This window comes from Osmerus mordax, chromosome 4 (genome assembly GCF_038355195.1).
Source record: "Osmerus mordax isolate fOsmMor3 chromosome 4, fOsmMor3.pri, whole genome shotgun sequence".
NCBI classification, from domain to species: Eukaryota; Metazoa; Chordata; class Actinopteri; order Osmeriformes; family Osmeridae; genus Osmerus; species Osmerus mordax.
In genome coordinates, this window is record NC_090053.1 from 6,401,253 (window position 1) to 6,423,752 (window position 22,500).

General features: G+C 47.3%; 1 protein-coding gene across 1 annotated transcript in view; it reads left to right on the top strand.

The window, feature by feature from the left end:
• The window catches only part of cdh13 (cadherin 13, H-cadherin (heart)), a gene marked incomplete at its 3' end in the record, with an annotated part of 196,665 nt that overhangs the window by 72,978 nt on the left and 101,187 nt on the right, over positions 1-22,500 (top strand). Inside the window, 2 exon segments of the mRNA XM_067234661.1 lie at positions 4,120-4,233; positions 11,227-11,379. Coding sequence (XP_067090762.1) covers positions 4,120-4,233; positions 11,227-11,379 — 267 coding nt within the window.

Consider the following 22,500-nt stretch of genomic DNA (forward strand, 5'->3'; position numbering starts at 1 on the left):
CTTCCTCAATCTCTGTCCCCAACATCCCAATTCTAATTCACACTGCGATTGGCACAAAGTTCCTTGAAAACATAAAGAGAAAGTTAGGGATGAAATAAAACTGATCCAATACATGAGAAAAACACAAAACAGATCATAATCACTTTAGCTCAGAGAATTGTACAACCATTAGATTTGTACTTTGCGCATGGACACCCAAGGTGGTGATGTATCGGACTGTTAGTTCTGTTTGATCTTTAACAGTTTTAGCTGTAACTCTGCCCGCCTGTACTTCACTGGACCCAGGTTTAGCCAATCACACTGTCTCTTTGTGGAGACATCCTCTGCTCACTGTCTCTCTCTCTCTGTCTCTCTCTCTCTCTCTCTCTCTCTCTCTCTCTCTCTCTCTCTCTCTCTCTCTCTCCCTCTCCTGTTTTCTCCCCTCACTTTCCTTGGGGGCAAGAGCTGTTAAAGAGAAACAATGCATCATTCAGTCAGAGCATCCCTCTGTACTACTGTCATAATACACGGATGGATTCACACGCACACACACACACACACACACACACACACACACACACACACACACACACACACACACACACACACACACACACACACACACACACACAGCATCCACCCCACAACCTAAATGTATTCATATCAACTGGATATGCCTGGAGAGGTTTGTGCTTCTGTGCCTGACACACTCTGCTCCTCCCTAAGATGTCTTGGAGAGAGAACGAGAGAGAGATAGAGAGGGAGAGAGCAATAGATAGAAAGGGGGATATAGATATATAGAGAGGATGAGCAGGGTGTGATAGAGCCGAGGTAATTTATAAACAGGATGCATTAAAGATTCATGACCAACTTCTCTGAGGTGGGCACTGAGCTTGGCCAACACCATTCATCACCTGCAGAAAGACAAAGAGATGGAGGGAGGGTGGGTTAGAGGGAGGGAGGGAGGGAGAGAGAGACGGAGGGAGGGAGGGAGGGAGGGAGGGAGGGAGGGAGGGAGGGAGGGAGGGAGGGAGGGAGGGGGAGACGGAGGGAGGGAGGGAGAGAATAACAGGTACTAGCTTTCAATTTCCTGCATTCCCTATGACTGCCCTCCACTCCTCATCCCGTCCTTGACAACTCAAGTGAATAGGAAATGCGTCATAGAGCGTCAGCGACTGTTGGTGGTTAAGCCCTGTAGGTGAGAGTCAGAGTGTCCCGCACATCACTCTTCCATGAGAGGATGCTGCTGCGCCCAGCCCTTGTACAACCCATGTACAAATCCCTCATAGAGAAGAGTGCAGCCAATCTACCGTGGAGAGTTATTCATGGGGCTGTTCCTAAAGACAAGCGGCAGACCTGGATTCTACCGTGGAGAGGGATTGTCTGTTTTGTAAACAAGATGAGACCGCCATGTTTTTAGCCAATGACCTAAGTTCCAAAGCTTTTTTCAGGTTCCGCAGGCATGGTGTACGAGGCATGGGTGGGGTGTGTGCATTGCCTCTCTTCATTGGGGCACCCAGGTACACAGCACAGGCAAAGAGGAGGTCATGTCTACCGAATCATTGTATAAGTCAGGCGAAGTTTGCCATATGGAAGATACAGAAGACGAGGCTTTTGGGCGGAGTTGCTGCATTGAATTTTCTTTGTGTACGTCAGGGTGAAAGATGGAAGAGTTTGTTGCTGTGTGGGGGCAAAGGGGGGGCCTCTCGCTCAGTCAATAGGGAGGGGGTTGCACTTTGTCATTTGTCACCGGAGGGGTTATTATTTTGTATTTTCTCAGTATTTTATTTATTTGTGTTTATTTTGGCCTGAGATCCTCCATCAATGTGATGACGTTGTCCATGGTGTTATTGGTGGGTACCTGGCAGTTTTCACTGCCCAGTCTCTTATCTTTCTCTTTTACTCTCTCTGTCTTTCTTCTTCTCAGTCTGTCTCACTCTCTGTCTTACTCTTTTTCCATCTCTCTTTCTATCGTTCTCACTCATTCTCACTCACTCTCTCTATCCCTCCCTCTCTCTATCCCTCCCTCCCTCTTCTATGTCAGCTTAGTCTTGGTCTGACACCCTGTTCCATCTTAGCGGTGTCACAAGCCATCCAACTTCCCAGCCCCCCTTCCTATCATGCAGACTCAACCAGTGCATGAAGGTATTGAACAGGTGTTTATGCAACGAGCCCAGGTCAGGTGTCAGCGGCAGGGCTTAAGGACCTCACGTCTTCAGGTCATCCTATTCCAGAAAGGTACAGATTGGTGCATCTGCTCATTGGACAGATAACAGGCTGTCTCATCTGAATGATCTGTCACGCTGGACTGAAACAGCAACACTGCTCATGTGACACATTTCAGCTGCACTCGTTAGGGGACTGAAAGCAGAGGCCACTGCAGTGCCTGGGGTGTCTGTGTGTGTGCCTGTGTGTGTGCCTGGGGCGTCTGTGTGTGTGCCTGTGTGTGTGTGTCACACATGATTGGCTCCAAGTTCCATGTGAAGGTTGTTGCATGAAGTAGACAGAGTAAATGGCTGTGGTCTGGATAACTGGGCAAACCTCCCTCTGTGTAAACACGGAGTTCTGTAAACAAATGGCTCTATTTCCACACCAAACCCCCACGCACACACATGCACACGTATGCTCTCACACTCATACACACACACACACACACACACTCACTCACGAGTATGCTGGCACACACACGCACATTCACACACTCTCTCAGCTCCCTTTGTCATCCTGACAGAGGTGAGAGCCCAGCCAGACTCCCATCCAGTCACAGTATCCTGCCAGCAGAGTGGGTCATTGAGAAGGGAAGGACAAAAGAATGATGTGTGTGTGTGTGTGTGTACAAGTATGCATATGTGTATGTACATGTGGTTATGTGTGTGTGTGTGTGTATGCAACAAAGCATACAAATGTCTGTGTTGGGTCATGCAGTGCTCTCTAGGTTCTTTGCTTCTCCATACTAATGTGTTTAATTTTAGCCTTGTAGTTAGTGTGAATGTGGATATTTCCCAGGATGCCCCAAAACACACAGCTCAGCGATGCAGAGAGAAGGACAATCCTGGGGTCGGAGTACACGCCTGTTGCTAGTACAGACCTAATACAATCTTGGTGGTTGCTAGTCAATGTGTTGTAATCCAGTTAGTTACCAGTACAGTCCTAGTAAACTCCTGGTGGTTGCTTTACAGACCTGATTCAGTCTTGGTTATTGGTAGTTCTCATAACTATCCGGACAAGTTGTAGTCCTGGTGGTTGCTAGTACAGACCTAACACAGTCCTGGTGGATGCTAGTACAGGCCTAACACAGTCCTGGTGGATGCTAGTACAGACCTAACACAGTCCTGGTGGATGCTAGTACAGGCCTAACACAGTCCTGGTGGATGCTAGTACAGGCCTAACACAGTCCTGCTGGATGCTAGTACAGACCTAACACAGTCCTGGTGGATGCTAGTACAGGCCTAACACAGTCCTGGTGGATGCTAGTACAGACCTAACACAGTCCTGGTGGATGCTAGTACAGACCTAACACAGTCCTGGTGGATGCTAGCTCGTTTTCTCGGTACTCTGTGGTTGCCGTCTCCCACAGAGGAGATAAGGTTCACTCTGTGTCTTGTTATAGACCGTGTGGATGAAAACCCATATTACCTTTCTTGGTAATTGTTTGGCTCCTTGAGGTGGAGTGATCAGCACACTACTGTAATTGTGGGTTTCTCTGAAGCTTCTCTGACAGAGGCTCTCCTAGCTCTGCCATGAGTAATTGTATACTGCATCATGATTAAACTCTATCAAGCTTCGTCTGTGTCTTTGTGTGTGTTTGCTCATACAATGACGCATGAAAGACACTGAATATGTACTGAAGTGCTCTGGCCTTCATCACTTTATGTAGCGTATGTTACAGTGGATGAATACATGGCAGAGGATGGAGAATAACTGTTCAAACTGTGCATCGGAGATGAGCTGGAATTTGTATCCAAGCACTCTGCAAATAATAGCACTTCCACAGCACACTAACTTGTCTGTATATCATGATGTCAATCATTGCACAGAACTTTCTGAATGTCTGAAAGGTATGACGTTTACATTTCCTCTAACCTCTCTCTCTTGTGTGTGTGTGTGTGTGTGTGTTTGTTTGTTTGTGTGTGTTTACAGGAAGTCCTGGGCAAAGGCCAGATCCTACCCTACAGATCTAAGAGATCCATGTTCGCTCCATCTATGAGTGTCACAGAGAACCAAAGACCCCCTTTCCCCAGGGTCATCGGACAGGTAACACAAACATACACTTGCTCCCTCATCTGTGTGGTTTAAATGCTTGTTACTGATATAGGGGCTTGTAGAAAAATTGTCAAGTTCTTTTGGCTTTGCTTTATTTGTGAATTAGCTCTTGACTCATCGTGTTTTTTGTTTTTAACAAATCGTTCTTTCAAAATGAAACAAAGTAGCTTTTATGATAGTGTGATTGCCTGCAGTATAACCTTGGCCTGGTTTGGAGTATCTGAGCTCTTACGTTCTGTTATTTTGTTATCAGTTAAAAAGGAGACCTCTGTGTCAACCACCAAAGGCCTTCAACCATTCTGGAGGAAAACAGATGCAGTTGAACAGAGACCAAGTGTGTTCTTGAAGGCTGTTTAAACCTTCATCCTTCATGTGCTTGTTTCAAGGTTGTGTTGTACCACTAGAACACAAGTGGATGAAAGCAGTACCAGTTGCCTATGGTTAGAGCCTAAGTGTTAGAAGGGGTCACCCGATCCACAAGGCATGTTCAGCAGCAGCCCGAGGAGGGATAATGGAGAAGGGATCGTTTAAGAGGCACAAACACTCCTGTGTTTCTTCCAAAACAACCTCTTCACTCAGGAAGGCCTTGCTCGTTTTGTTATAGATGCTTGGTTGGCACAGGATATAAATACATTCCTGCGTGTGATATAAACTAAATATTGCCTTTTGAAAGTGTTTAAAAGAGAGATAGTGTGTGTGTGTTTGTGTGTGTGATCAACTCTGCCCCTGTGGTAACAATAAAAATATAATCTTAGAAATAAGCGGAGCCCTTATGTCACCGATAAATACATCCCAAACTGGTTCCTGATGCCACAGAAAAGACATCACAGACCGAGCCCTGCTGTCAGAAAGACATTGCTAGATGAGCCCTGCATGATTGCACACTGGCGAGTTGTCCCAGAGAAGAAAGACTTGGCCTCTTCATTCCCTCTGCTGGTATCTGAGCTCCACACTAAGCCCTGGGGGCTCCCACAGGGTTCGGAGGGCGGGCGGGGGTCTGTGGAGAGTCCACGGGGGGCAGAAGATCTCTCTGGTACTCTGGTGTGATGCTCCAGGGCATTGTGTCACGTCTCTAGGAAGATAGAGAAAAAGAGAGAGCGAGGAAGAGAGAGAGAGTGAGAGAGAGTCATCAGATAGGTCAGATAGGCTCCCCACACACAAGCACATGCACATACATGTATAGTACTCATACACACACACACACACACACACAGACACAGATCTCAACACATAGTGCTTGCATGTAACCTCTGCCTTTGAATAGACCCTAATGAGGACTGATTAGGACCATTTCATGTAGTAGTGACTCACACACGCTGAAGTGTCCACCGATGAAACATTTCCTCCGCATCCTGTTGTCCATCCTCAGAGGACAGCCAGGAACAGGGATCAGCCACATCAAGGCGACCGGTGGGCCGAGTTCAAACGCTCACCTCACAGCCAGGGACATGGGCAGGAGAGCGATCTGTTCTACATGTTTCCAAATGGGTTGTTTGCTGAAGAGAACCTTATGAGAACAGGTTGAACCTGCACACTCCACACAGAGAGGCTCAGGCATTAGCCCACCTGAGCACAGAACAGTGACCGGAACCTTCTTGCTGTGAGGCGACAGAGAAAGACACCGCTCGAAGTACAGTCTTGAAGAGGTGGGTGAAGTGTCCACAGATAGTGTGGGCTTAGTGTTAGAATGAGCAGGAGGAGGCTGTAGACATTGAGGTAGCTACGACTGCAGACAAGCTCAGGGACACACGGATGGAACTTCCAACCTCTCTCTATCTCTGTCTTTCTGTGTTTCTATGTTTCTCGTTGTCTCTCCCTTGCTCATTCCCTAGGTATCTCTCTCTCTCTTTCTCTCTCCCTCGCTCTCCATCTCCGCCTCTCCCCTCACCCTAAGCCATGCATGAGGATGCAGTCTAATAAGGGCTATTCTAACTGCTGGGGTCTACTATACTTGGGAGACCAGACAAGATATATTTTTCAGACGGATATGTATTCCCTGACTATTCCTCGACGTGCTCTCTTGGCCCCCCCCTTTCTATTTCTGTCATACCTGCTCCCTTCCTTGTTCCTCCATTTTTCCCTTTCTCCCTCTCCTTCCCTCCATCCCTCAGTGAGAGTGGATTATCTGGATAAGGGTGTGTGCGGATGTGTGCATGTGCGTGTGTGTGTATTCCGGAAGATATACAGACACCTTGTGGCACCTGTCAGTCCGACTGCTAGCCGTGGAAATGGATTGGATACAGGCCCTGGCCTGGCCTCTCCCTGTAGTGGCAGTCCGATATATCACTGCTCACTGTGGAGCGCTGCTCACTGTGGAGCGCTGCTCACTGGACACGCACACATGCGCGCACACACACTCATAGACATACACCCTCTCTATCGCCTTCTCTCTCTCTCTCTCATTCTCTCTCGCTCGATCGTGCATTTGCCAAGCGTCTGCAGGCTCAGGCAGTGTTTGTTCGGCGTCTCTGTCTGATGCACAGCCCTGTCCTCCCTGATACACAGACAGGACAAGGCCAGGAACACATCACTGTGTGTCTGCTCCAATGGGAGGCCTTTCCGACAGCACTCCTGCCCGATACAGGATAGAGGAGAGCACCGTCGTGCTCCTTAATAGAGCTCAGAATCTCTCTATTTGGCTGTCATTCTCTCCCAGTCGCCCCCTCTCCCATTCTCTCGCGGTTTGTAATTCGCTTGTTTGCTCACTTTTTTTCTCTCACAATAGAAGTCTCTTACGTCTATTCTCTCATTCTGTCTCTCTTTCTCTGTCTCACTCACTCTGTATGAGACTGGCAAAGAAGGTTAGCACAGTGAGCCCAAGGCTGTCTTCATGCAGTCAATTTGATTGCATTCATTATCGTAGGAAGACTGTAAAAACAGGGGGATATTTCCCTTTTCCCTCTGCTGTTCCTCTCTTCCTGTTAGTCACCAGTTGAGGTTTGAAGTGCTCCGTGAGGGCTGATTAGGGCTGCCTCTGTAAGAAGCCTTCCTGATTACCGTACTACAGAACACTGGAGGAGCCTAAGACCTATACTGGTGAACTAAGACTGCACTGGGCCGGACTGGACTAGGGAGACCAGAGGAACCAGAAAAACCAAAGGAACAAAAGGAACCAGAGAGACAAGAGAACCAGAATCATCAGAGAGACCAGATACCGATAGCAATAAGTGAAACCAGAGAGACCAGAGAACCAGAGAGACCAGAGAGACCAGACAACCAGCGTAACAAAAGGAACCAGAGATACCAGAGGAACATAAGGAACCACACATACCAGAGAGAGATTAGAACCAGTCCTTCAGAGAGAGAGAGAGAGAGAGAGAGAGAGATAGTGGGAGAAAAAAATAGAGAGCCTTGAATGAGTCAGATATATTTCACAAGTTTGATAAAAAAAATATTGTATTTTTTATTTTATTTTACTAATCACTTCTCCTCTGGCTGGAGTGAAGAGACTCGTTAACCTAACCTCACTAATGAGAACGTCCGAATAGTGATTCACCCCCCCCCCCCCCCCCCCCCATTTCCTCTTCCATGGGACTTTCTTGCCTGAGGTAAAGAGGGAAAACATTCCACTCACTCTCTGTCAGCCAATCAGATCTACTAATTGTGCCATTGTTCTGCCTGTGTGTGATGTGTGATTGGACGATGAGAGGCTGGTGCCAGTAGGGTCAAATGGAACCTGGCTCTGGGGGGTCTCGGGGTGGGAGGGTCGGTGGGGCCTCTCCAAGTTTCTGCTAATTACAAGCATCCTGGGTGTCGGATAATCAGCCGTGTTCCCCTGGCTCCCCTCTCTGATTGTCATTAGCTGCTGATGCACTGACCTTGTTAGGACAGCTGGAGAACCACTGGGAGACTCTTCTGTCTCTGTCACACACACACACTTACACTCGATTACAAAGACACACACGCTCGCAGACACACATGCTTACACAGGGTCTGTCAGCCGGGGGGCACAAGAGACAGGACTGCTACTAATGACCCTCTAAAATACACAGCAGCTCCTAGAGAGAGAGAGAACGCAAGAGAGAGGGAGAGCAATAAAGAGAGAGAAGAAAGAAAGTGAGAGAGGGCAGAGAGGACAAGGGGGGAGTGTAGAGGAGAGGAGGGCAGGGAGAGGAGAGGAGAGGCGATGAGGGCAGGGACGGGAGAGGGCTCTTCAGGGACATCTTCACGCTGTGTGTTTGCTCACTTCAGAGTCTGCTGTGATACTTCTCCAGGAAGGACCCTCTGAGGCCCAGACCGTGTTAGACGCAGAGGAAGAGACTGATTTCAGAACAACAGAGGGGATGGGAGAGAGTGAGAACACAACAACAAATGAACCGTTACCGCTCCTTCTACATGCTGTAGCATTGACAACATTGAATCAATGGGAATCATTACTTTCATATGTGTTGAGGGAGTTACTGGTTGGTGCTGGATGGCAGCTGAGTCATTGATGCGATGATGCCAGAGAATGCACTGGTCACAGGTCTGTAGTACAGTGGCTGAGCCCTGTGCCCTTCAGGCTGTGCGTGTGCGTGTGTGTGTGCGTGTGTGTGTGTGTGTGTGTGTGTGTATGCAGAGAGCAGCCCCTCCTCCTGTCATCTCCTGCAGAACCACAAGCCCTGCTCTCTTTCATGTCTGATCCTCTACTAATGAGAGGTGATGGAAATAGGTGAGCAACTCCCCCTGGACCCCCCCCCCCCCCCCCCCCACACACACACACACACACACACACACACACTGACAACTGACAATATGGAGACTGCTTGTGGGGCTGTGTGTGTGATCCCCAATCCAGTATGAAACCTTAATCATCCCAAACTTCTCCCGACACTTGCTGACACTTTTCCTTCAGCTCATCTAAAGTTACTGCCTCGGCGTGTCACAAATCTCTCCCCCCTATCTATCTCCAGCCCCCTTTTTTTCTCTCATCTGCACCACCTCTCCTTTTTCTGTTCCTTTCCCCTCTCTTCCTCCCCCTTCCTGTCCTTCTATTTCTCCCCTTCATCTCTTTGACCCGCTCTCTTTCTCTCTCTCTCTCCCCCGCTCCCTTTTCTTCGTTTCTTCCTCTCTCCCTCTCTCCTCTTCCCCTGCCTGTGCCCTCTAACAGTGGGAAGTGACAGGATCAGACACCTTTGAATCTCGCTTTGCTCCAGTCCTCTCTGACCCAGTTAACCACCAGTTAACCATACTCTGAAGGTACTGCTCTGCCTTCCAGAGAACTGCTTTCAAACACCTCTATCTGCAAAACTGGTGGAGAGGCGAGGCCAATCTGTAGGGTCAAGCAAAAATTGCTCAACAGAAGTGCTCTCATAGAAACCGCCTGACATTAATGACCATAAGGACCTTCCACGTGATGGAATTGGAAAGGGAGGAGGAGATGTTAAGTGGATGAGAAGAAGCACAGCCCTCCGTGTGAAGGCCGCTGTACACTCCATAATATCCTGCGTTGCTGGCTCTGTTTTCTCTCTACCGCACAGCTTCCCGTGGATTCTGTTATCCATGCACGCTAGCGCTTCAGTGGAGAGTGAAGAGCAGGATAACGACAGAGGGGTGGAGAAGAATTCGAAAGAGGAGGCTGTTTAGAGGAAGGGAAAAGGGAAGGGTTGGGAAGAGGCAGAGAAAAAGAAGAGAGAGAGGGGGGGGAGGGGAGAGAGAGGGAGGGAGGGAGAGAGAGGGAGAGTGACATGGGCACTGCATGAGGAGAGACGGTAGGGAAATGAGAAAAGCGGGGGGAAACACAAAGAGATGATGAAGAGAGAGCAAACAGAGAGGGGACAGGGAATAGAGACCTAGAACAGAGCGAGCGGGAGAGCAAAGGAAAAGAGAGGCCAAGGGAGGAAGGGAGAAGGACACAGAATGAATGAGAGAGGGGTCTGAGTTCAGCAACGACGTCTGTCCTCATCAGCCATGCTCTTTCATACTGAAAAGACCCCCTTGGAAGAGGAGAGTGAAAGAAATAATACAGGAGAGGAGGGGAGAGAGAGAGAGAGAGAGAGAGAGAGAGAGAGAGAGAGAGAGAGAGGACATAAGAATTGAAGTAGTGTAAGCCTCACTCATTAAGGCTGACCTTTTGGCTACCTCTGATGAGGATCAGTCTGATATGTGAAGTTACTGAGACTCCACTCACTACCCTATACTGTACACACACTCCCTCATATTTAATTAAGCACACACATGCACACATGAACATACTCACAATTCTGAATTCATGCTTGTCTGTGGTTGTAGTAGTTGATGAACGCATGTATTGGTTGCTGAGACTATATACAATCTCACAAGATGAACGTCTTTAGTAGTTCCACCTGAAGGAATAACAACAAAAGAATGAATGGATGACTGAATGAATGCATGAACATATGAATGAATGACAGTGATACAGGCAGAAGACACCAGGTTACGTAGACATTGTATTTAGCAGGTGGTTGTCAGGTGTGTGATGATTATACTTGATATATCTGCATACATGAAGGATGTAATTGGGGAAAATACGATCCTAAGTCAATGCCAAATACATTCTGTACGCAATCACACTACTGCATGTTTTCAAACTCTACTGTGCCAACAAATGCATGTCTCTAAACCTCTCCTGGAAAGTTCAGACTTAGACCAGATCTGTTTTCCTTGACCTGGGACTTCCATGGGCTGGAAGAATTCGTCCAATAATGGCGCTTGGATTGTGACACATACGTAGCATGTGTGTGTGCATGTGAGTCTAATCTGATCTGATGTATTCTGTTTCTAACCTGCCACCATTTGCTGTGCCTGGGGGACTCTGTGGATGCTGCTGGCTTTGTAGTCACATGTGAGTTCATACCTGCATGCCTGGGATAAACACTTGCATACCTGGGTTGAATACCTTTATACCTCAGTAAACGTCAGCATACCTGGGTTAAATACCTGCGTACCTGGGTTAAATACCTGCATGGCTGACACCTGAGTTAAATACTTAAGTCAAAAACACACTGGTTTGACCCCCTCCCCCTTCCACTCATCCCAATCCAGGTGACCTCCATGGACATGAAGGAGGACCATGTGTTCCGTCTGGCTGGCCAAGGTGTGGACCAGAACCCCAGGGGCGTGTTCAGCATCAACAGCCTGACGGGAGAAGTGGAGATCAGACGTTCGCTGGATAGAGAGGTCAAAGATCACTACCATGTAAGTACCAGACACAGCCATTTGTGTTTATGTGTGTGTGTGTGTGTGTTTCTGTGTGTACAGCACTGTGTGTGTGTGTGTGTGTCAAGTTCATGCTCTGCTCTAAGCTGTTCAGCACATCAGTCCTATGATTGTTGGTCATTATGTAAAGTAATGCTGCTTCCACTGTTCTGGTAATGTTGTGATTCTATTTCCAACTGCCCTGGAGACAAACAAAACAAACCGTGTTCATGAATATGTACATGTATCATTTTATCCATTTCATTAGGTCAATTTTATTATAAAGATCTAGCTGCCTGAGCTTCAATGTTTGCAAGTTTATTTTCAGACAACCATTTAGGTATTGTTGTTCCCTATCACAGGCCTTGAAATGTACTGTATCTATGGCAAGAATACAAGTAACTGATGAATGCACAACAGGTCTGTGTCCTCAAAGTGCTTAATTCCATAATGTGTTGATTTGAAAAGAACAGGTGTGGAAGAAATGGTAGAAATTGTTGTCTCCACTTGAATGTTGTAACCATCACTTTAAGTCCTGGGTTTTCTATGTGTTGGACAACCAGCTGATTGGAGAGAGTGTAATGCACCTCTCCAAAAGAATAATGTCCAGTTCAGACACGAAGTGGTATCAGCAAATTGCCTCAGAGACATTAAAGGCGTTAAGGTCAGAGCAAGGAATGTATAGTGAATAGAGAAATCAAAGATAATACACAGGTGTTTGCTATTTAATCAGGCAGATACTTAATCATGGACATGACATGATTGGCATGGTATGTCAGGAAGGATTACCATTTAAGGACTCCTAGAGACTAGGTGTAGATCATCTAGTGTAATGGTTCTTGACCCCGACACTCGTCTCCACCCAGATTCTATGGTGCTGCTTTTCCGTCAACAGGATGTAATCCAGGCCTGACTACTGGTAGCCACTGGTCTATAAAAGACTGTCAGTGATACACAATATTCATTGCATTGCAGTAGGAATATATATATATATATATATATATATATATATATATATACGAATATATATATGGATCTGAATGAGAAATAAGATAGAATATGTGGAAAGCTGGCAATAGCTGGCCTATTGATTGGTATAAGCACCTAGGAAATCCTTGATATCTCCCACATTAAGTTAATTACAGTTTTTTTTTTTTATTATGTATTTTATTGGTTGTTTATCAACAGCATGAGTGTTCTGTTTACCTGCGACATACGCAGTCCACCAGAGTTTAGACAACCCTTGCCATCTGGAGATGGTGGGTGGATTCTTGTAACACACAGCCTCCAGTGAGGAGATAAAGAGTGGGTCCGTGGAGAGAGAGACAACAGTGGAGATGCTTCTCACTGAAGCACTTTGATTCCACAGCCAGACTGTCTATATATACTGGCAGCATCTGGAGAGAGAATGGACTGGCATCTCCTCATGGGTGACTATATAAGCAGTCAGAAGTTAGTGTTTTTAGATAAAACGTTGTTCGAGTCTGTTTGAGAACATCGCCTGTCTCAGGGGGCTCAAACAAAGTATTTCCTCTGAGACGAGGCAGACAGAGAGAGAGAAGCAGAGATGGCGCCAGATAGAAAAGAGGGAGGAGAAGGCGGTAGGGGAGGGGAGGAGGGGTGTTGTTGTTAATGCCATGCAGCCTGTCCTCTCCCTCAGCTGCAGATATCAGTGTGGGGTATCAGCGGGAGGAGGGGAGATATGATGGAGAGGAGAGGGAAGACAAGGGAGGAGGAAGAAGAGAGGGGGAGGGGGGAGGGGGAGAACGCCCGAGGAAGATTTGGACCGCCGGGAGAGAGAGGGGCGACAGAGAAAGGGGAATGGAACGAGACAGAGAGGGAGAGACGGGAAGCAAGAGGGTGGAAGAGAGGGAGAAGGGGGGGGGAAGGAGAAACAGGGGCAGAAGGGTTGTAGGAGGGGAAGAGAGAGGCACAGCTTGGATGGGGATGAGGAGGGGCGGCAGCGCTGTGACGGATCAAAGCATTCAGCCAACCACAGCACTTGACATTTAAATCTTTCCCCTAGACCACACACACACACACACACATATAAATAAACACACAGAAATGCATGCACACACACACACATACACACACCTTACCAATTTGAAATGCCTGTGTGGCCAAAGTGGTTCAAAGGCTGTCTGCTATTTCACAGAAGCTGGTCCAGATTGCACAACTAGATAAGTTGGTGCTGCTTCCTGTATGATGGGTCCTGGGTTGTTCAATCTGTGTGTCTGCCTCCCTGAGTGCAGCATGTGCTAGCTGGTTGATAACTCGACGATAACACTGATATTGTCAGCTCGGCATTGGCATGTGTTGTAGCTGTACCAGTGGAGTGGTTTCCCAGCCTGCATGAGGAGATGCCTCAGGAGATGCCACAGGACCGGGGGGGGGGGGGGGGGTAATGCTAATGGCGTGCTGCTTCTCAGAGGACACACAGCTCCTAACAAATTGGAATGACATCACACCCCTTTTTTGTAGTAAACACACACACACAGACAGACACACACACATACACACACATAGGTAGTGCTGGCGTTTTCTTGTCGGACAAAAGTACTTTTCTGCCATCCGTCTGTTCAGCCGAGCGTGGAATTGACCCCTCTGAAGCATGATCTTTCTTTCTTCCCTTTGCTCCTCCTTTCTTTCTCTGTCTCCCTCCCTCTCCGCTCTTGCAGTGAATCCGACTAGGTGGTGGATCAGAGAGGGCAAGCTGAGGCTTGTGGATGTCCTGGTGGCATAGAGTACAGGACTGTGCTCCCTGTGGCCCCAGCTCGGGTGCAATGTTACGGACTGACTGGGCAACATGGAGCTGAGGGCTAGGGTGGCAAGCGGAGGGTGGCAAGCGGAGGGTGGCAAGCGGAGGGTGGCAGGTGGAGGGTGGCAGGTGAAGGGTGGCAAGCGGAGGGTGGCAGGTGAAGGGTGGCAGGTGGAGGGTGGCAGGTGGAGGGGGGCAGGTTGAAAGTGGCAAGTGCAGGGGGGCAAGTGGAGGGGGGCAGGTGGAGGGGGGCAGGTGGAGGGGGGCAGGCGGAGGGGGGCAGGCGGAGGGGGGCAGGATGAGGGGGGAAGGTGGATGGGGCAGGTGAAGGGGGGCAGGTGGAGGGGGGCAGGTGGAGGGGGGCAGGCGGAGGGGGGCAGGTGGAGGGGGGCAGGTGGAGGGGGGCAGGTGGAGGGGGGCAGGCGGAGGGGGGCAGGCGGAGGGGGGCAGGTGGAGGGGGGCAGGTGGAGGGGGGCAGGCGGAGGGGGGCAGGTGGAGGGTGGCAGGCGGAGGGGGGCAGGTGGATGGAGTAAAGCTCCTCCTGCTCTGGACGACGAGATGTAGGACCGTTAGGGATCTCGTTTCCAGGCGACGCAAGGTCGGCGGTAGCACTGACGCAGACTTTTGTCTTTCACAATCTTTCCATGAACTGCGGAATGCATAATTGGCCGTAGTGGTTTAGTAGAGGTGCCAGATATGTGCACTTGGTGACTGACAAGGACATCAGTTTCCTCTTGGGAGAAGCTTTTCTATCTTAGGCCGTCTGGGTTTTCGCTGTCCGTTACAAAACTGTCCGTTTGCCACGGCAGAGAGCGCTCTGCTTTTAAGGGGAATGAGAGGAGCTTCTTTGATTGGCTGTAATTGAAGACAGCCCTCACCAATCCATCTGAAAAAGTATTCATTGTAATCCAACCCCTTTCACGCCAGCGTTGCACCTGATAACTGCCACATCACTCGAAATGAGCAAAAAAGTATTGGCCACATCTCTGATCGACTTGTGACTTTAACTTGCGTCGTGGACCCATGCTTGCATCCTGAGCCGGAAACTAGGGCCCCTCCTGTTCGTTGAAGAAAAGCGTCTGCTAAATGAATAAATGTAAAAAGAAAATGAAGAAGATGAGTAATAGTTTGAAGCACCGGAGATGAATCATCACCAGCCTGATACAGCTGATTGGACACACACAAACACACTGCAAATGTATAATCATCGTTCTCTCTTGTGTCGATGGCTACCAAGTAAATCATCAGCTCTTAGACCAGTTTGTGTGTGTTAGTGCACCTTATCAACATTAAAGCAGGGTGCTTATTAAGTATCAAGGTATGACAGGATATAGCACAAGTACACAACTTCCTTTTAGGATTCAGCCTTGTCCCCTAGTCTTTGAGTGTTCCAGGAGGGGCCAGTCATCTCTCCTGGTTGGTAAGTGCTGGTGGGCAGCTTTGGGAGAGTGATCAGACAGTCCTCTCTCACATTCGAGGTTTTGTCTGCTCTGCTCTGCTCTGATGTGTTCTGTTCTGTATTTTTCCGTACTTTTCTGTTCTGCTGCTGGACCACACAAACACACTCACTCACAGACAGACAGGCACACACACACAAGCATGCACACACACACACACTCATGCACACACAAAAACACTCACACAGTCACAAAAGAAACTGACAGGAAGTATTACATAGCCACGAAGCCGGAGAAGCCAGAGAAGCCGGAAAACAGGAAAGCTGAAAAAATAGTCAAGTAATAAGATAGACAAGACAGACAAATAAAGGTTGTAGTGTTTTCTGTTTATACATGTTGTTTAAGGTCTGACGTCGCCTAAGTAAGAAGTTTGCTTTTTGAGAACAGTTTTTGGCTAATGACAGATTATTACAGTTACTGAGGAGAGTTACAGCAGAGCACTATGTCAATTGCTCTGTGGCCTGAGGTAAAATTAGAATCTAACATCAATTATGACACTCATTATGTCCCGCCTATTACTAATTATGATCATTACTTCCTTTGTAATAGTTCTGAACCCAGAAGCCATCTACACTAACTCAGACTGCTGCAATACTTACAGTATGCTGACACGCGCACACACACACACTACCTCAAGGCAATGTGCTCTGGTCCAATCATTAGGGTGCAGGCACACTTTAAGCCAATAATAACTCAGAGGAATTACCAGTAGACACCAGAAGAGAGACAGCTCAGTGATGTAACTGATGCTCACCCGTACAGAGAACCATTCTAACACACTCTCCTTCATAGTTCCTGTGACCACCATGGCCACACCTACACACTATGTCTGTCTGCCTTCAGAGTTCACTCGCGGCCAGGAAATGGAACATGAAATATTCAGAGGTAGATTCAAATCTCCATTATCCTAGGAAGAGCATGAACGTAAGGAGAAAGAGTGCCAACATTGCTTTTATTCAGGCTTGTCTTACTCTAAACTCAAACCTGGTGCATGTAAATGTGATGCGGACACAAATATTATAAATATTCGATTATATCAACAACGAATACAGACACCCACGCACACAAGCTCACACAAACACACACACACACACTGTACGTCAATACTTGTTTCCTTCTGGATCAGAGGGGCGCCAGTAGACAGGCCCTGTCTCATGCATGCTTTATTTTTTATGTGCACTTAAACTGTGTCATTCTGCCTTTAGTGACTTAGTCAATACACTGCATCAATGTTACATTGTAAAGTCAGCCAAGGTTATATTGATGAGGCATGCTCCCCTCCCCTGTGTTTAATGATGATTGATTATCATTGGCTAGAGTGCTGCTCTGCATCTCAGCAAGGTCACTGCATATCAACATATTAATGATGCAGCCAGAGAAGAAAAGATCAATACCCTGAGTGGCTGATATACATAAGCAGCCGGCGCAACAGCGAGGGACGCCTCGCTGTTGACTTGGTACACCAGAACAGCGGAACAGCAGAATACAGAACATCGAATCATTAGGATACTAGAACACCTGAACTCCGGAAAACAACAGAAAACAAAAGCATCAGAACATGAGGACATCAGGACATCAGACAAGTGCTCTAAAAGGGGGGGGGGACACTATGATATGAGAGGCGTTGAGCAGGGTTAAAGACAGGTGGGCACTGGACCCAGAGCTGGGCAAACAGGAGAGTCAGTATTTGCGTCTGTTTCATTAAACAGAAAGGCACATTAATGCAGCGGGGCCACATGTTTAGCAGGATTTAATACCAAACATTATTTTCAGTTTAAGCTCAATTAGGATGAAAACCAATTCTAATGAGATGCAAATGATGGGGAACGCGAAAGAGACAGAAAGAGAGAGGCATAGAGACAGTGAGCGAGAGACAGTGACACAAAAATAAAAGTAAAGTAAAGAGAAAGAAGGAAATGGAGAGGGGAAAAGCGGGTGACAAAGAGTTTGAGAGAGAGAGAGAGAGAGAGAGAGAGAGAGAGAGATGGAGGAATAGTTAGAGGAAGAGAGAGATTCTCTGAAGTCTCTGTCCTTCTATAGAACAGTGAGTCTGTGAGTGGCAGTACAGTTCTTTCTTGTTCCCAAATGCTGACAAGAGATCTGAGAGGTATCTCTCTCTCTGCTACCCTGCCACACCATGCCCCTTCACTGTGAAGGCCATATCCCTGCACTGCCACATATGGAGGGGGTTTCACCTGCACACATGCAAAAACACACATCCACATACATTTTTATTTTCTCTCAGGCAGAAGTAGAGATACTGTGAAAATGTTGCAGTCCATCGATACAGGATGTCTGCTACGTGGTTGTCAAAGGTTCAAGTTAGTAGTGAACTTCAAAGTTACATGTTTCTTTCAAATAATGGTGTTGCATACCACCTTGAATAATGATTGCAATTCAGAATCACTGACATACACAGATTTGTTTAACCAACTTCTATGTGTGTGTCACAGTTTAAGGAGTCAGAGGCAGCCTTTCGGAGTACTGTAATCCTTCAAGGTGCTGACGCAGGCCTGAAAACACTGGACTGATAACAGGCAGGAAACAGCAGCCTGGATCCATAATGTGCGTGTGTGTGCACACTTGCGTGTGTGCGTCCACGCACGCGCATGTGTGTGTCAAATGGAGAACGAACAGGCTGTTGTCCGCTTCGTTTAGGTGTAGCTTTGCGGTGCCTGGGTTGAGACAGGTGAAGCCTGTTGTCCAAATCCCTCTGCTTTGTTCTGCTTGACTGGCCAGTAATTTCCTGGACTTTGGAGAGCAGGCCCCAAAGGCCCATACGCAGGAAAACAGACCAAAGGTGCTTTTAGTCTGTGTGTGTGACTGTGAGATAAGGCATGCCTGCACCCCCTCTTCACACACAACCCTCCACCTCTCAACACACACAAACACTGATCCTGATGGTCATACTGTCTGTCTACTTTCACTGTTACACAGTAGTCCCTGCAGACAATTAGTTGTTTTAACCATTCCTAATCTACTGAATTTATAAACATGTTGGGTTGTTACCTCAGAGCTGCAGTCAGAACTAGTACTAAACACTCCTTTATCCTTTCTTTGGGAATGTCATGTTTTTACCTCCAGTATTTGTTCATATCCTTCGGTACTCTCTGGCCCTAATACACACACAAACACAGGCTCCACAGGCCCCGGATAAATTGATGAGCAAGGTAACACCCTATGGCGCTGGCCAGACCATTACTGCCACTAATTCAGTCCCGGCATCACCCACAGAGTGGCCAGACCCATAATACACTCTGGGTGAGAACCTGTCTGCTCTTATCCACAGAGAGAGAGCGAGAGACAGAGGAGACCAAAGGGGAGAGAGAGACAGAGAGAGACAGAGAAAGAAACAAGACAGAGTGAAAGAATGATAAATAGATAGAAGGAGGAGACAGAAAAAGAGAGGGAAAAAGGAAGGGTGAGGAAAATGACTCCTGCACTGGGTGAGGATCTGAATTAGACAGTAGAACATTTACAAGCCTATTTGACCCCAACAGAGGTAGATTTGAAAATTCTCATTATATCCTGTTTGGTCCACCAACTCTGCTGTGGAATACCTCTGCTTTGTAGTTATAGAAGTAATCATTGTTTCTGTGTTACCTATTACAGCAGTTTGGCTAGTAATGTTGTTGGTCATACAGGCTTCAGAAGTATACAGGCTTCAGGGGTCAGATGGCTGAGCGGTTAGGGAATCGGGGTATTCATCAGAAGGTGGCGTTGTGTCCTTGGGCAAGGCACTTCACCCTACTTGCCTCAGGGGAAATGTCCCTGTATTTACTGTAACTCATTCTGGATAAGAGCTCTGGATTTACTAAATGTAAATGTAAGTATTGAGTTTCATACAGACCTGCTCCTCTTATCAGATCAGTGTCTCCCTGTCTGTTACCTGTCTTCATTACTCAACAAAGTTGCTGAAATACTTCTCCACATTCACATTTTATTCATTTAGAAGATGTCTTTCTTTCTACAAAGAAACGGTGCACAAAGAGAAAACAGCAGAAACATTTCAACAGTATTTGGGTGGTTATAGTCATGGAATTATCTGTATTTCGCAGGCAGAGTACACAAGTGCCACATCTCAGCTATCAGGCACTGTGCAACAATAGCAAAATCTCAACTATGGTGCAACAATAACATCTCGACTACAATATTACAAAGTACAGTGCAGCAAAAAATATGTCACAGAGCGAAGCCCCTGAGTGGATGAGTTCAGTGTGATGATGTCCTGGAGCTATGCAGGGCCCGTCCTGTTGGCAGCAGAGTAGGTAATGGTCAGGGTTTCGTGCCAGAGCCTCACTGAGACCAGCAGCCACTAGAGCCAAACTCAGCAGGGGAATTTTGTGTGAGTACTTGGGCACATGTCGGTGGGCCAGCTAGAAGGGAGTGCAGTAGTCAATACGAGGAAGCACTGTGGCCTGGACGACTAGCTGAGTGGAAAGAAGGATGGATCCTCTTTATGCTTCGTGCTGAATACCGAAAGCGCTGCAACATGCGAGCAATGTGTTTCTTAAAATTTACATTTAGTCATTTAGCAGACGCTCTTATCCAGAGCGACTTACATTAAGTACAGGGACATTCCCCCCGAGGCAAGTAGGGTGAAGTGCCTTGCCCAAGGACACAACGTCATTTTGCAAGACCGGGAATCGAACTGGCAACCTTCAGATTACTAGACCGACTCCCTAAAATACAGATTGTCGTCGAGGATGAAATGTGTGGAACCTGCCAAAGGTAGAAATGCTGTCAAAGGTGACGGACATCGTTTGAGAGATTTCAGCCTGGAATTGCTATGCTGACGAAACAGAGTTTAGCAGGGGTAGGAGAAGCCATGGGATATGATGAATATGTTAATGGATTTAGTGGAGATGAAGAAGAGTGAGGTTGAGATGCTGAAGAAGACCTTTCGAGAGGACCTGGGAGGTCCTATTTCTTAGATAGGCCCTGAACCAGGATAGAGTGGTTTGAGCAGTGCCTATTATAGACCAGTGTTGAAATGTGAAACTGGTGGTTGACTGCATCGAAGAAGAATCAGGATATGTATACATTTCCTAGCCACTTCAATACAATGAAGTCGCTGAATGTTTTCTGTATATCAGTGAACATCCTGGCCAGGTGCAGGAAAGGTAGTAGAACAGATTGAAGTTGCGTGTTGAGCTGCCCGTAGCAGGGCACTGGGAACACAAAGACAGGGCAGTCAGTGAGCAGAGGACCAATTCTCCACATCCACCAGAAGCCTTTGTGACTCTTTCAACTCATTCACACCAGGGGATTATTTTCTATCCAGTTCACCGCTCCTACGAGAACTCCTGCACTGTCATTATCCATCCCCTATCATTCAAAACTACCCATCCTCATCTTGCCCTCCCTCTCCCTCCCCTCCCTCTCCCTCCCCTCCCCTCCTCCATCTCAATCTTTCCATCTCTATCTCTCTGAAGACTGGCTATTTATATCTTGCTAACATCGGGAGAACTGCCTCATCTTTGATGTCTGGAAGAATCGGTTGATCTCGTTTTCTCCATCTTGTGTATCTCGATTTCAGAACACAAACAATGACACAATCATCAGTTTAAAACTTCAAGGACAGAATTTGTCATGTTCTTGTTATTTATTAGTAAATGGCAAACAAGCAAATTACTATTCTAAAATATGTAACACAGTTCATGCATATTTATGATGACAATGATTAATGGACCTTTTTGATGATCAGCGATAATCATAATCATCAGTTAAACCACATGAATTCTGGACACTTAGACAGCCACATGGCCATTAGTTGATGGATTAATCACTGCTTGTTATATCTATTAAAAAAACTAATTTCCTTGGTTGCAAAACAATGTTACATATAGTTTTCAATGGTCAGGGTCAAGTTCAGTTCAGCAGAAATACTGTTCTGACAAACACAGACCTCACTGTGACTGAGCTGTTTGTCCATCATAGGGAAGATGTCCTTTTCTTCTATTCTTTCTCTCTTGTTCTATTTCCTGTATCTGTCTGTCTGTCTGTCTGTCTGTCTGTCTGTCTGTCTGTATTTCTCTCTCTCTCTCTCTCTCTCTCTCTCTCTCTCTCTCTCTCATCTCTCTCTCTCTCTCTCTCCCCCCATCAAGGCCTCTCCCTGAGCGAGAAATGGTTTTACTGCAATAATGGAACCTAAAGACACATCTCACTTTGTTATGGATGTTTTAACCCAGCGTTTTCTCTCCTTCAAGATGGACTTTCACTAGCATGTTGTGAGGGGAGGAGAGGCAGCACACATGCACACAGATGTTTTGTGGAGCCAGTGACCGGGGAAACCTGTGAGAAACACAGAGAGAAGCGTTGCTTTTAAATAAGACCAACACATTGTGGAGGCATGGGAGGACCGGATGCAAATCACTTGTTTGTCTATGCAAGTATTATCTGCTTATTAAACCCGAGGATTGACAATATGAATGAAAGGCGAGCCATTTTTCGGAGGAATCACATCTCTTTGAAGCTCTAATGCAGCTCACTTGGATATTCTCCCATAGAACGTCTGAGAGGATCAATAGCCAATCAGACGGCGCCTTCCCTCCGGCCTTCCTGGCAAACTCTGCCCACCCTGGCAAATTAGAAGCCTCCTTCCTGGCTTAGTGTAGCAAGAGATTCCTTGAGGAACAGCCATGTTTTATGGAGAGCCTCCGTTGGTGCATGGGTGTGTGACGCTGAAGGTAGTAGAACAGTGGTAGGGCTCCAGCAGAGCCTCACAGCAACCTCCCCCAGAGCTGCAGGAGGACACCATTTCCCCCAGATCTGAAGCGCTCGCCAGGCTCCTTTGAGCTCTCCCCTGCGAGTAGACGTGAATGGCTAGGACGGGGGATGAATACACAGCCAGTCTCCAAACGCAGATGAAATGGAGCGGCTTCCATATGCATGACCTGGCAC